General features: G+C 46.2%; 1 protein-coding gene across 2 annotated transcripts in view; it reads right to left on the reverse strand.

The window, feature by feature from the left end:
- Positions 1-14,897, reverse strand: part of FGF18 (fibroblast growth factor 18) — a 65,474-nt gene that overhangs the window by 11,711 nt on the left and 38,866 nt on the right. For both annotated transcript variants that reach the window (XM_048960433.1, XM_048960432.1), the window contains one exon: positions 6,106-6,212. In XM_048960433.1, coding sequence (XP_048816390.1) covers positions 6,106-6,212 — 107 coding nt within the window. The remainder of the gene's footprint in view (positions 1-6,105; positions 6,213-14,897) is intronic.

The following is a 14,897-nucleotide window of genomic DNA, read 5'->3' on the forward strand; positions in this document are numbered from 1 at the left end:
TATGCAGAGCATCCTCAGGCAAGGCACCAAGCAGGCTCTGCTCCCTTCCTTGTTCCCAGGCTGTGCAGATCCTGGCTTTACAGAAATGCCCGGTTCCAAAATGAAGGATGTTGATCCAGACACACTAATTCACCCAGTATCCCCACCCAGGTAAGACTCCTGTCCTGGCTCCCAGTGAGCCACCCCAAGCTCCTGTAAGACAACGCTCCTTTTCCTATAGGGTTGGGGTATTACAAAGGGCCAAGTCTGCATGATAGGCCCTAACAAGCGCCTTCACTCTTTGATGCTGTCACAGCTTTTTTAGCCAACTTTCTTGACTAAACACACACATGCTTCAAGAAAACCCCTATTTTAAAGCTGCAATGTAAACAACCCCAAATCATTACTATCCCCTAAAGGCTACTGCTGGCAGGAATCAGTGATAAAGCTCTGCCAGAGCAGTCTGGCATCTAGCAACAATTTGTTTGTTGTCCTGCAAAAATAGAGAGTCTTGCCATATGGTATAAGCAACTTTCTGGTAATGTTAAGAAATACATTGGCTTGGAAAGCAGTTGTCACACCAGAGAAGATCTTATACTTCTGATACAGCTTATGGTGGGAGCAGCATCGGTGCAGCCAGCAGAGCTGCGTCACCTCCAGCTCCTGGCACAGCCACATCACCTGGCACTGCTTTCTTTAAGGCTGAGAGGAGCTGGACAGGGCTTTGAGGGAAGAAGCTCAGCAGTGATCCTCTGTGCTCTGTGAATGCCAGGAGGGTTTCAGGGCTACGGGCACAGCAACAGCAGGCTTGTCCCCAAAAGCACCCGAGTTAGCTGTCTGCAAGCTGAAGCAGTGCTCCAGTCACCCTGAGCAGCCACGGGGTTCGTGCCTTTCCATGAACAGGTCTTTCCCACTGATCACATTAAACAGAGGGAAAGCAGAAACAAAACCAAACTCATTAAATTGCTCTTTCCAAAGCAATGTGTAAGTATTTATAACGATTTTCTGAGAGTGTTCGTATATGGGGTCACTGAAGATTTTTAAAGAAAACCCAAACAGAGACGGTGCATGTCAGCATGCGGTTTGAGTGGGAAACTGCCCATTTTATAGTATCCCATAAACTCTGGCTTGAATTCTTTGCAGGCACTGAAGTGGTATAAATGAGGAGAGGCTTCTGGGGACACGAGTCCACGGTTCTCACCTTCTGCAGAGCTCTAAATGTCTTCTCCCTATGGTCATAAAACGGAACCAGAACCTGGAGCCAGAACCACTCCTCACACAGGCAGTAGCCCCACTGCTCTGAATGCCAAGGCTTTGTGGAGGGCAGTGGGAAGAGCCAAGCCTGAGCACAGAGCTAAGGATCCAAACAAGCAGGATTCCTGCTCCCATCTGGTTTCAAATCTGGCATGCAAGGCGCTTTTCTATCTGAATGTTGGGTTGAGGAAACCACCAACCAGAAAGACTCGGTCATTGCACTCATCTAGGAAAAAAAGCAGTGGGTTTTCTCATGCTTTTCACAACCGCCTTCCACTTTCCCTTCATCAGAATAAACTGGCAGGGAAGGATATTTGTGAAAGCCCCTCTTTTGTTAATCCCTGGGCCTATTTCTGGCACTTTTTCCATAACCACATCCTGCCCCAAAAGAAGGACTTGCAGTGGCTGGATGACGGCTGTGTAGCGTGGAAGGGCAGCAGCCAGCTGACAAGTGAGCGTGCTGTCCCTATGGCTCTGCACTCAGGGCCCGTCCCCCCCTGAGCTCCAGCACCCACCACCTGCTTCTCCTTCCTGGGAGAGTTCACCAAGCAGCTCAAAGCACCGAGACACGGAGCTGTTCTCAGAACGTAACCAGCAAAGAGCAAGGAACAATATTGCTGTTGGATCTGGAAAAGACAGAGCCCGGCTAAGGTAAACCATGGAAGAACATCAGTGGGACTGCTTGGAGCACCTTCTGAAGAAATTTCTGGATCAAATCTAAGACACGCTTAGCTCTTTCCCCATTCTTCTCAAATCTTTTGGATTCCTTCCAGTCATTACCTTCACCATTTCTACGCACTGCTCTGACAAACACGGCTCCCTTACCACGTTCTGCCTCTCTTCCTGCATTCCTGCCCTGCAGCAAGCCGAGGTTCATCCTCCCCCAGCCTTGGTCACCAGAAAACCAGGCCTATTTCCTTCCCTTCCCTTATAATTGAGAGAGCAATGCCCATGCAGACCGCAGAGTGTGATTCCACACTGAGAGAACCAGGAGAAATTCCCTGCCAGCTCTCCCTATGGGATCAGAAGGTACCTGAGGTACATTTGGGCCATCTGGGGCTACATTCTCAGATATACTTCAGAGTAAGCACTGTCACATGGGACTGACTCCTGCAGTAACTCAGGATCTGCTCTGCCATCTTCCAGAAGTCTGTGCATTACAAGAGGAAATCAGGGCAGCAGCTAAAGGAAGGGGCAGGGCTTTGGTAACCTTGCACCTGTGCCGACGGATCCACTTTGAGCTTCAAACAGACCCCTGACCTTTCAAACACTCTCTGATGAGAGGATTGGGAAGGAGCAGGGAAAGGAAATCTCTGCAAAGACGTGCAATTCTAGATAGCACCAATCTGCTCTAAGGGCAGCACAGCTAAAGCAGTTAGAGGTGGCCAAGCTAATTAAGGGCCACCTGCTCACATCCTGGTCTGCTAATTCTTGCTTTAAAAGACTTAGCTCTGAAAAGCATCCAGTCCCCACCTTAATGACACTATTATCTTTAATGCATGAGGTAACAGAAGCTGGGACAGGAAGAAAAAACAGAGAAGGGCTCACCAAGAGAATGACAGCTAGAAACTCCAAGCTCCACCATAAAGGCCATTAACTCTCCTACACTGAATTATCACAAATCTTGAGTTCCTCTACCAAGTGAAAAGTCACTTTATGACTTTTGCTACAGACTCATGCGTGCAAAAGCAGCTAATATTTCTACATGTGCTAAAATAGAGACACCAAATACCCACAGGTTAAAAAAAAAAAAAAAAAAAGTCATAAATTAAAAGAATCTTTCTCAACCCTTTATAACACCAAGAATCAACTGAGAAACACAATGCAATTTGTCCTCCCCTGGAGCAGGTCACCTTTAACAGACAAGTCACTCCCTGCACACCCCTGCCCCACTCCAGGTTTCACAGGCAGTGTGTAGGAACACCAGCAGCCTCACGCATCGCATGCCATGACAATAAATACCATCCAAAGCCTGCCCTCATCACCTCCAAGCCCTCTGGCCAACAGTGGCTGTGAACACACATGTGGTAACAAATGAGCAAGACGACACGTTTGTGGCTCTTGAGAAAACTCCATCAGATGGCCTCCCACTCAGAGAAGCTGGCATGGGTGCCCATAAGTAAATAAAAAAGCCAAAGATTGCACTTCTAAATCTGATGGATGAATCTGTTTGCCCGCAATGTGATCAGGTGGGGAGCGAGCCTGGCTCACATTTGTCACAAGTTCCATCTGAGAACAACAACAACCTGCTCCCATCTCTAATGCCCTTTGTAGGTGATTATGGAAAACAAAAAGGACTAAATTCAAAGCAGGTTTTCAACTGGGGGGGATCCAAAAAATGCTGACTGCAAAGGAGAACAAAGCCAGATGGCATATGCTGGTATTGTCAGGGATTATGCAGTGTAAGGCAATAGGAAATGAGCAGAGAAAAAGAACCAATTTCATCCCAGGGCTCCTCTGCTGCCAAATGAACATAGCAGGGCAACTGTGAAACAATCAGTTTATGGGTTTCATTCTCCTCCACCCCCAGACTGAGCTTAAATATTTGTATAAGCCGAGGCGTAACTTTTATCTAGTGTTATCCTTGGGGTTTACTCACTGTTTAGAGCGTTCGGTCTAAAAAGCATTCCCCCAAACTCCTGCCACAAAAAGAGATGAAACTACAGTACTAATTAAAACCACACTCTTCGGTATCAAGAAGACATGCTATTATTTTCTTTTTTGCTCATGAGAAGCTGTTAATACGGGCAATGCGTCTGGAACATTTTCCTTCCAAGCGCAATGCTCAGTACCCCCTCCTGCTCAGGTCGGCTGCTTTATGAACTTGTCAGCAGTCTGGGGTGGGAAGGCTCACATGGCGTATTTACAAGAATAGATTTATATTTTTTTAATAACAGACCGTTTGCCAACTTCGCGTTATAAAAAGCACATCGAGAAAAAAACAAAAGCTTTACGCCGCATGGAAGGTGACAAGCTAAAGAAATGTCCTGCCTTCTTGCCCAGTGGGCAACTGAGGTTGCCAAAATATACTATACATTGTGAAAAACAGCCTCTGACTCTGCCAGGATGCTTCTGGACACTCAGCACATACCAGGAAAGGATGTGGGTGGCAATGTGTACCAACACTGACCCACGCTGGGGTAAAGTCTGTTACAGAAAACCATAAGATTTCATGCTTACTTTATCCCTGTATAACTAGGATGCTTATAAGGTCTCCATTATTGTCCTATCAGCACATCAAAGGTAGTTACATATTTATCCTTATAACACTTGTAAGACAAGGTAAAACCACAGAAAACTAAGGTGTAAAGAAATTAATGCCCAGATTTATATGCAGTGCAATTTTCAAAAGCATCTGTGTGCATCCCAATACATCCACATCCAGTTAAAAAACAAATGTCTTTGTCCAAGGTCATAGAGCCATAGAATGGCCTGAGTTGAAAAGGACCACAATGATCATCTATCCTCAACCCCCTGCTATGTGCAGGGTCGCCAACCAGCAGACCAGGCTGCCCAGAGCCACATCCAGCCTGGCCCTGAATGTCTCCAGGGATGGGGCATCCACAGCCTCCTTGGGCAACCTGTTCCAGTGCCTCACCACCCTCTGTATATCCAACCTAATCCTCCTCTGTCTTAGCTTAAAATCATTCCCCATGTCCTATCACAGAACAAGGTCAAGCAATGGTGTCTCATTCAGAGCAGGCAGTTACACTGCAGAGATGCAGGAAGCAGAGAGAAATGGCTGCTTTGGTCCAATCCTCCTGGAGCCCATCCTATTTCCAAGTCTCCACAGCATGCTGGATGCTCCCTGCTTTGCAAAAGCAGCTCTCCAGTGGGTTAGGCAGGGTGCCACTGGTAGTGCTGCCTCTGAAAGACCCGGGCTCAGCCTCCAAAGAAGCATCTGTAGTGCTGCGAGGAAAATAAAAGTGGCAGAAACGATCCTCTAGGGGAAGGCACTTGTCCCACAAGTGTCACGCTTGGGACCACAAATGTAAATAATGTTTCATCAGAGCAATTGGTTTCTGGTTTCTGTTTGGGAGTGTGGCTTTCACTGTTCTGCCTTTGTTGACTCAAAATGAAACTCAGCTTCCCTTTTTCACAGCCACGGAGATGCCAGATTTTAATTCCTGGCAGCACACAGTGCAGCAGTGGAGGAGGGACCTTTTGGGGGTGTTTGGCCATGTCTTAGCTTTGAAGCACCTCCTGCCCCGTTAGCGAGCAGCCAGCCTCGCCAGCAGTTCAGAAGAACTGCCTAAGCTACAAAAACAAGTTAATGCACGAAAATATGACTTCAGCAAAGAAGTTAAGCTACATGGGTAAATATGCTGTAATTTCCAACATGCTTCCATTGTGCAGGGATCCAATGTAATAAAATATTCCTGCAATGCTAGAACCACGAGGCCTTGTCCCAATAAGATGATCTGATTTCGGTATTAGCTTTGCCATGCTATAACCTGCCTCAACACTGAAAGCAGCCCTATGTTGCTAACCTTCCTAGCACATTCTTGCTTTCCCTTTTTCTAACATCACTCCAAAGTCAGGCAGGATTCAATCAAGTCATGAAGTTATATGGACCACATTCCATAATGCTGTGATACAGAATTGACATCTTTTCTCAATTTACCCAACTGTAAAGTGTCAACCCATATGCATCCAAAACATCACCGCAGAACCCCAGTGGATGGCTGCAAGTTGGTTTTAAGGACATGGGGGAGGCCTGGTGAAGGGACAGACCGCCTTTAAATGCCACATTTGCTCAGTCCTGCTTTTCATTTGAGGCTGACAGGCAATGCTTGTACACATCACTGCAGCTTTGAGGAGGCTGCTAAAGGTAACGCTCATGTTAAAAAAGAACCAGTAGGAAACACTTACCTTCCCTACTAGCTTGCCTTTCCTGTTCATGCAAAGGTAGAAGTCTGTCTCCTTCCCTTTGATCCGGACTTGACTGCCAAAAGTGTCTGTTTCCACTAGAAGCTGGGCTTGTAAAGGAAGAAGAAAAAAAAGCATTTACCAGCGTGGTCATGTTAAGTCAGTGTGTGCAAAGCTCACCAGTGCGTTGTCCCATTGCCTCCACTTGAACCACACCACATTTGGATGCTCTACAAGGGAACAACCCTCATAACCACCCACGGGCTGAGCTTCAGACTTGGTTAGAAGTGCCAATCTGACAATTCTCCATGTCAGACGCTTCGGATTTAATGCCTCTTTAGCACAGAACAGGCATACACAACTGTGCTCTATATGTCTTTGCTACCCCATCAGGAATGTAATGCTAGAAGCAGCCCTCCACACTGCAGGAGGTAAAAGAATGGATTTCTTTCTCATGGAAGATACAAGATTAGCACAGACAGAATGAGATTCCTTTCCCCCCAGTCAGCAGCCCCCAAACACTTCACAGAGGCACCCCAGGCACAGGCTCTTGGTGCTCACGACAGCTAGTGGGGGAGAAGTTCAGCGCAGTTTGTGTTCTGAGCCCTGAGAGTGTCAAGATGTCTTTCCAGGAGGTCACTGATTGCTTTGTGGCAGTACAGCTCTGCTGAGCCTGCAATTCCAGGCCCAGCTGGGAGAAACGTGGCCAATGTCATTGTGTTTTGCATGTCTTATTAAGGCCAAATAGTGTGTTGCAGCATTTCCAGGAGCCATGGCAGGAGCTAGATTTCTGCTTCATCTGTACATACCACCTGCCCTGATGCAATTTGATTTGCAGAAGCCATTCAAGCTGTCACACAGATGTATAGCATGCTATCATCATCACTAAAACCTACACACGCTCAAATTCAGCATTCCATTCTGACTCTGATCTAAACTCAAATTCCAGTCATGCTCGAGGTTCAGATTCCAAGAATTTCCCTGGAGAGGCAGGAACATACAGACTGGACATTTTGGTTCAGCTCCATCTCCGATATGCAGGGGAGAAAGTAGACATGGTGGAAACACAATGCAAGAATGTGTAAGTGTCAGCAAGTGCAAATCCACGCTCCTGCTCTGGAAATTCTCACGTTTGTAAGAACTGAGTCTTACCGTAGAAACACAGCTTTTGCCAAACTCTGAAGAATGTTTGATGTGCGCTGCAGAAAGTCACATTCTTTTTGGCATTCATATTTCAAACTTTAAAACCCTCTCAGAGCAAATATGTTCACCGTTAAGGATTTACCATGGGGATAGAAATAGGAGTTTGTTTCATTTAAACACATTAATATTTTTCCCACTTGTAAAGTCAGCTTTTGGCTTCTGCAGCAGTGCAAATATCACACACCTTTAACTCACGAGGGCCCTAAATGGAGTTCTCCTGTTGCAGCCCAGTCACACATGCAAGTTCAGGGTTTGCCAGTTACTGTTTACATTTATGTAGATATATTCATTAAATCTTTATCACAGGGGATATTTAAAGAATATGTTTCTGTACTTCTTTCTGACAGCAAGTAGGATAATGCCTGTATTATACCAGTACACAGCTTGCAAACACGTAAATAAGGACATTTATCCACGCCTCTCAGGCAGGTGCTGTGGTTGGAGGATGGATACCAACAGCAGCTGCATGCTTTGTCTCAGCACATGCCCAGGTGGAATCAAACCAGAGCTCACCCACACTTCTGGCAGGAAGGCCACATGGCCAGAAATATTCCATCATTGTAGGGATACAAAGATGAACAAATCCAGGATGGCAGAGCATGCCACAGATCAAAGCCAGGACTTCACTGAGCTAAATGGTGTGTACCTTGGAGAAGGTCATCGCTTCAAATTGCTCAGGGAGGCTGCTCAGATGCAGCGCCATAGGAATGGATCGGGGAATAGCCAGGAGTATGACTATCTCTAAAGAAGTAACTGTGAAAGGTTGTCTTGTACTAAGAGACGTGGTTTAGTGGAGAAATATTGGTTGTTGGTGGATGGTTGGACTGGACGATCTTGGAAGTCTTTTCCAACCTTGGTGATTCTATGAGGAAGCGATAGAAACTCACAGTCAGTGCAAGAGGGGAAAGCAGCAGCCTGAAATCTAAGGAACCAGATGTGAGATGCCAAGCACTGGCCAAGAACTGTGGTCAACACCCAGAGCTACAAGGAGCTGCCTGCAGATCTCCACATCATATCCACACAGCGACATAAACAGGGCTTCCAAACACCAGCTAGGGCTCGGCAGCTTGCATTCAGGCACAAACAGGACACAAGTTCACCCACACTGCCTGCCCACCTTCTGCTAACCCCCACTCCGGGAACACCACGTCTAAGCTGCAGGGCAACCCCATCCATCCAAGCCTCAGCACTGCTACTAGAACTGCTAAGAACAACCCCAGATATCAGATACGGGCTTCATCCAGCCAAAGGAGAAGTAAAGGTCAATAAAATGCTCCATTTCCCCACTGGAGCTCGAGCTGCAGGCTGCCAGATGGCCAGCAACCCGCACACAGCCAACGCGGGCTGACAGCACGCGTGCCCAGGCTCAGATGAACAAACACGGGGCACGCGCCTTGCTTCCCCCCATCCCCTCACACTGCAGCCAGTATGAGTAATATCCAAGCTGATTTTAATTTGAAAAATATCACCTTAAAAAGATGCCGGTTCCCTGCTGTGAAAATTAAAACCATCTGGATGGAATGATTTCAAATAATTAATCTAGGTCTCCTTTGACACCGCTGCTAATTAAAATATGATACCTTCCTCCCCCTTTTTAAATAAAGAATTTAAATAAAGTTTAAAGATCTAATAAAAGAACATTATAGTTTAGAGCTAAATGGAACTCACCTTCCCCATGGGTGGCAGAGGTTACGCCAGCACCCCCCCCTCCCTCAGCAGAGTGCCACTGCTTGCACCAAGCAGCAGTGATGGACAAACATCTACAGCATCGCCTACAGACATACAGGCACCCATATGGCCCTGCTCAGCAGCCCCTGATGTCCAGGAAGAGGGAGCAGAGGCTCAGCAGATGCTGTCTGCTCCCTGCTGCAATCCTGGCTGCTGAAGCATGGGCTAAGGCAGCCCAGAGGTACCCACTTCTGGAAAAGCTGAGTCATAAGATGCTGAGAACATGTTCTTATTTTTAGGGTTCCTTCTCCTCCTGTCCCACTCGAGAGATCAGTCAGGCCTTGGGGTAGGGCTCATAACCCAGCTGGTTTCCACCCTACAGATTCTCCTTTTTAACCCAGGCATCTATGATTTGCCCATCTCTCCTTGAATTCTCTCAAGAGCCCAAACAGTGATGCTGAATATCACACCCAGACAACCAGAATGAGTCAGGGTGAATCCTAGCCCTGAAAAACACACGGGAACTTTACATGGGCCCTCAGTGGCAGTGAGCCTCCCCAGCACACAGCACCTCCAGCCCCATCCATCCCCAGGTGCTCTGCAGAGAGATTACAATCTTATTTTCAAAAGCTCTGCGCTCCAGCCTTCAGATCAGCTATTATTGTTTAAATTCTTTGACAGCTAGATAGTCTGATACATTTTCCAGAAAAAGAAAAAAAAAGAGAGAGAAAGAGAAAGAAAGAAAAAAGATGTCTTTAGAGGGTAAGATCTTCTGCTACATGATTTTGCCTTATTGGCCCATTTAACCTAAACCTTCCTGAAAACTCCCACTGGAAGAGACTGGAATTCCTCACATGTCTAGGTGAAAAGGATTACACATGTATGCTGAAAAGCTATCTTCCAGCTAAAAAAACACAAAGCCATGAAGATATGTGAAGGTAGCAGAAAATATGCCAAATTATCTTTGAAATATTTCCTGGAAGCATGAGGATGGGAGCCAGAAAAGCACAAGGAAGGATAGAAGAAAAAAGTACCTGAGAAGTGTCTTAATGACATTTTTCACAAACTCCTAGGTGCCAGCCAGGTGCAAAGGGGAAATGCAATGAAGGTGCAGAAGGACTGCATGACCCAGATGTTACTGCAGAATGTTACTGCAGAAGCTCTGGCTGTGAGCACAGCAGACCTGTTCTTCTTCTGAGAGAGTAAGACACGCTCTTGAAGGGCTGTGCTTCCAGGGAGAACCCCAGCCAAGGGCAGGCTCTTCTGCACATCCCCGCTTCAAATAGTTGAAGTTTGTTCAAAATGCTGCCTGCCCCCAAGCAAAAAAAATAAGAGAATCCTTTATGTGACCACAACATCGGAGAGAATGACCCTGTCTCCACTTTATATTCATGACGTAATAGGAGGGAATAACGCCAAAATTATGTAAAGTCTGCAGGGTCTAACAAGGCCTGCAGGCTGTTGACAAGCGAGGTAATCTATGGTGCATCCGTAATTTCTGTTTTCTCATTTGTATGTTCCTCCAAACGGTGCCTGGTCACTGCAAGGTGGGGTAACAGAGGCTCCAAGGCCCACATTCCAGGTATTTCTGAACACTTGTAAGCACCCAGGTTTGCAAGGACAACCACAACCTCTTGCTCGGTCAAGAAGGACAAGATCTCAGGCAAATAAACCCCTGGGGGCATCAGTACAGCACTACATCCCGTGGCATCCCTTCAGGCCTGCAGAGGAGAGCATGCAAACAAAGCAAAGACTGCAGAGGTGATCCGACCCTCTCATAGCAGCACACGCCAGCACTTGGAGCTCTCAGGAACCAGACAGGTTAAATATTTGCAATGGAGACATCAGAAGAAAATCTATAATGCAGCAAAGACCTGAAAGGCACTTACACTGCAGCAACCTAGTCCTGCAAATACTTTCACACAAAGGACCTCGCACACGTCGGAAGCCCCTGAGTGCCAATACAGACCATGCAGGGCTGCAGAGTCTGGTCTCTGCCTTCGGCTGCACTGCCAAAGCAATGGAAGCATGGCTTTGGGCAAGGAGGTGTCATCTTCCACTGTCCCCAGGGCTTTCTGCTCACCTAAAGGGCTCCAGGAGCCAGAGCAAAGCGCAGAATCTCAGCAATTTCAGCGAGGAAACAAGGCTAAAATCCCCTTCCTAGCACACTAGAGCAGCTTCCTGGGATTTTTACCTCTGAACTGGCAGATAAGGGCTTCAGGCTCCCAGAAATGCCTTCAGGCATTTTCATTGCAAACAACCATTCGGCAGCAGCAGGATGTCCTGTTTCATCTCCAGGACCCCGAGTTATCTGCTCAGCATTCAGTGGGCACGTCGACGTGACATGAGGCCAAGAGATGTGCAAACATCCGCACAGGTGCCAGCCACACCTCCTGAGCTCCCAGCCCAGGACAGCTGTGTGAGCACAGCACGCTGCTATGCCCAGCCGGTCCTGAGGGATACAGGCAGAGACAGCCTAAAGATAATCGGGTTCTACACCACCACTCTCAAATTGATGAACCATCTGCTCTTTAAGCCAGCTGAACTGTGGCAATAGTTTCACCTTCAGGGATGCCCACCCAAAAAGTCCCCTGCTTGTTCAGCAGCGGCCAACAAGAAATGACTGGGAGCCACTGGTGCATCCCAGGCACCCCAAGGATCCTCTCAGGTGAGCTCTCATCTCTGCAGGAGGTTATGTGGTTATTGCTTCTGCCAGAACAGCAATACCAAGGGTAAAAGAACAAGAATCTAAAACAAAGAAGTACTGCTTCCAGGATTGCCCACTTGGGTCACTGAGGGATGACAAAGCTTTCATTCACGATCCCTGTAAGCCAACTCCATTAGAAATGATATTCATCTTGGGAGAAGCTTAAATGAAAATTCACTGAACGCTGAGGTCTGCAATCACTCCGTATACATGAAAATTATTTGATAGTGTAGCTGACATAAGACTGGAATAAATACCGAGATAAGTCTTAAAGGTTTTACCCAACTTAAAAATAAACAAACAAATAAATAAATAAATGGAAATTTAAAAAAAAAAAACAAAACAGCTGAGGACAACATTAAGATCATAAGCATCGTGCTGCTAGCCCACGTCTGCACTATTCAGACAGGGATTTGGGTTAGGGTTAGCATTACACACAGAGCCATCTGTGCCCATTTGTAGATACAAGAAAAAAGCACGAAGCAATGGAGAATCAGGCCCGGCCTCTCACAGATGTTTCATGCAGAATCTAACATAAGAGACTAAAAATACTTTGGCAGTAGCTTCAGCTATGGTGAATAAGCTTATTTAGACAAGATTCAGTAAAACTGGAGGCAATAGGTTGTGTGCTTTAAAAACGTCTGGGCGGGGAGTGGCAGCGAACAAATTCTGAGCTGAACTTTACCACCTGCAAGCTTGCAATGACTAAGACATAGGCCTGGAAAGAGAAACGTTTAAAATGTTAGCACAGAAATTCCTCTATCTCACCAGGGTGTCTTGCTGTCTCCAAACACAGCTCAAGTGGACAGTATTTCTACAGATGCAGGAAAACTGCTTGAAAAGCTGCCAGGCTCTGAGTCTGGAATTAGTGAAGGATGAGCCTCAAAAAGTTCAGAAGCTCTGTTATGCTTGAAAAAGCACCTAAAATGAAAATAAAGGGCCAAACCCTGATGTCTTTGATCATTCTCATTTGAATAAACTCCTACTGACATAGTAAAGACCAACAGACAAGGACCTCAGAACCTGGCCCTGAGCGCGCAGCTGAAATGCATCCAAAGCACTGGAGTCTCCTGGGTCTGGAAACAACGTGAACCTTCCCTGTCCCGCAGAGGGTTAGAATTACCACAAGAACAAACTCTGCTGATGTTATTTTGACTCTCTTGTTCCAGTCTCAGCCGAACCCAAAAAAAATACCGATGTACACAAAAATAACAATAAGCAGAGAACGACAACGATGGGAACCCCGTGTACTCTTGCTTCTTCAAAGCTCCTTTACTTGTGGCCAGAAGCATAGGACAGCCCGTATTTACCCTGAAGCACTCATCCATCAAGCTTGGGCAGCCTGGTGGTTGGCTGCTCATCCTCAGCAATGAACTAGGTGTGATGTTAGCACCACCATATCCTCATACCAAGGACTCCCAAACACATAAATCTCTCCCATGTGCCAACACCATGATGGTTGCACGTACTGCAGACGTGAGCCCCATCCAGGTCCCACTGTTGTGTTTGTGAGTACTCCAAACTGGGGCCAACGAGGAGAAATGCAGAAGGCATTTGCGGAGTTACGTGAATTAACATTATCAGCCGTGTCTGGCACAGAAATAGGTAATGTTCTCTGTGTACTGTGTGGGTTTTATTATTCTGTGCAGAGCTGAAATAATGACACTTAATTTTATGGATGGGAACATAAGCATGTTTGTGCAATTTCTCAAAGAAGCTCACTGTAACTTTCCCTTCTTCCAACAAGTAAAAAACATGTTCAAAATAAAGTTGCACGACGCTACGGTATTTTCAGTGGGATTCTTGTGGCTCTGGAACCCAGAAGAGCAGAGGTAGCAGCAAAACCTACCAGAAAAATGCTCTGGCACACTGGGGAAATTCCTCTATGTTTTAAGGTTTTAAATGGGAGTCGCTGTTACAAATGGATTTGAATTCAATTCCAAAGAAACACACTGACTTTTATGCTCGTGCTGCTGCCACTCACTTTCGCCACGTAATGCTCTTTGAGATGAAGCATACAGTCGTCATTCTCAGATGACTGTAATTAATTTTCAGTAAAGGCTGACAGAGGAGGACAAGGAACAACCAGCCACAGAGCCCTTCCCTCCTTTTCATGAAGGCACATCCATCTGGAACCAACCACAGCCAAAGAGAGCCCTCGGATGACATACCTCAGAGGAAGTCCTCTCTATCAGCTCCCTTTAAAGGTCTCTCCCACCAGAAATAGCACAATCCTTCCAGCTATTCCCAGAGTGGCAGCAACAGAAATAGCAAAAATCAGATATGCCATTAACCCTGCCTTTCACACCTTTAGTTTCATGTAACTATTTCTGGAAACATATTTTTCCTTAACTATTACTCACAGCATAGGGTGAGGCACAGCATAAGTAAGACTATTTACCTGTCTCCTACTGCATTTTTCACTGCATGAAAAGTTTGAAAAGTTGGCTTTTTTGATGGTTTTCTTTTTTTCTTTTTCTTTCCAGAGTCCCCTGGGACAAAAGGCATCTGGCATTGGACATTTAAATAAGACCTGTCAGAACTGTAAAATTAGTTTTATGTATAATAAATGTACTTTAAAAAGCTCAAATATAATTCTGCATTCAAAGCACGAGTGTTTGGATTTATAAAAGGAGATTCCAAGCTGAACTGTAATATAAGGAGTAAATCAAGTACAGAACTCAGCCAGTTCTCATCTACTGTGTTACAAACAAGAGCAGAAAAGAAGCAATATCTCTAACAGCTTATTTGTTGTTATTCTGGATTTAAAGAACCAACGTAGATAGAGTAAAATACATATTACTGTTGCTTATCCCAGTTTCAATTTACCTAGAGACACACAGCATCTGCAAAGCTCAGATTCAGTCCCATATTTACAACCCAAAGTTTCTCAGTGTTTCCCAAATGTTTCAGTTTAGGCTCAGCTCATCTGGATGCCTGCAGGATCTTTTAATCAAAGTCCAAATTCTGCCCTGATTTATCGCTTGTACAATACCGCCGTGTTGCAGAAAGTCTCACTGCACAGAGCCGAGCGTGAACGCGACCTCGTCCTTCACCCAGCGCACACACATTTCTGTTCTGTCTGCAACAGGGGATCCCTCTGTCCTCTCCCCACCCCAGAGGGTCCCCGCAGGTCTGTGCAGGGGTCGGTCTCTCAGCACACTGGGTGAAATGCTGGAAGTGCATGGCATGCTGCTGCTCGAGGTGTCCAGCCGAC

Source organism: Lagopus muta, chromosome 14 (assembly GCF_023343835.1).
Source record: "Lagopus muta isolate bLagMut1 chromosome 14, bLagMut1 primary, whole genome shotgun sequence".
In the NCBI taxonomy this organism is placed as follows: Eukaryota; Metazoa; Chordata; class Aves; order Galliformes; family Phasianidae; genus Lagopus; species Lagopus muta.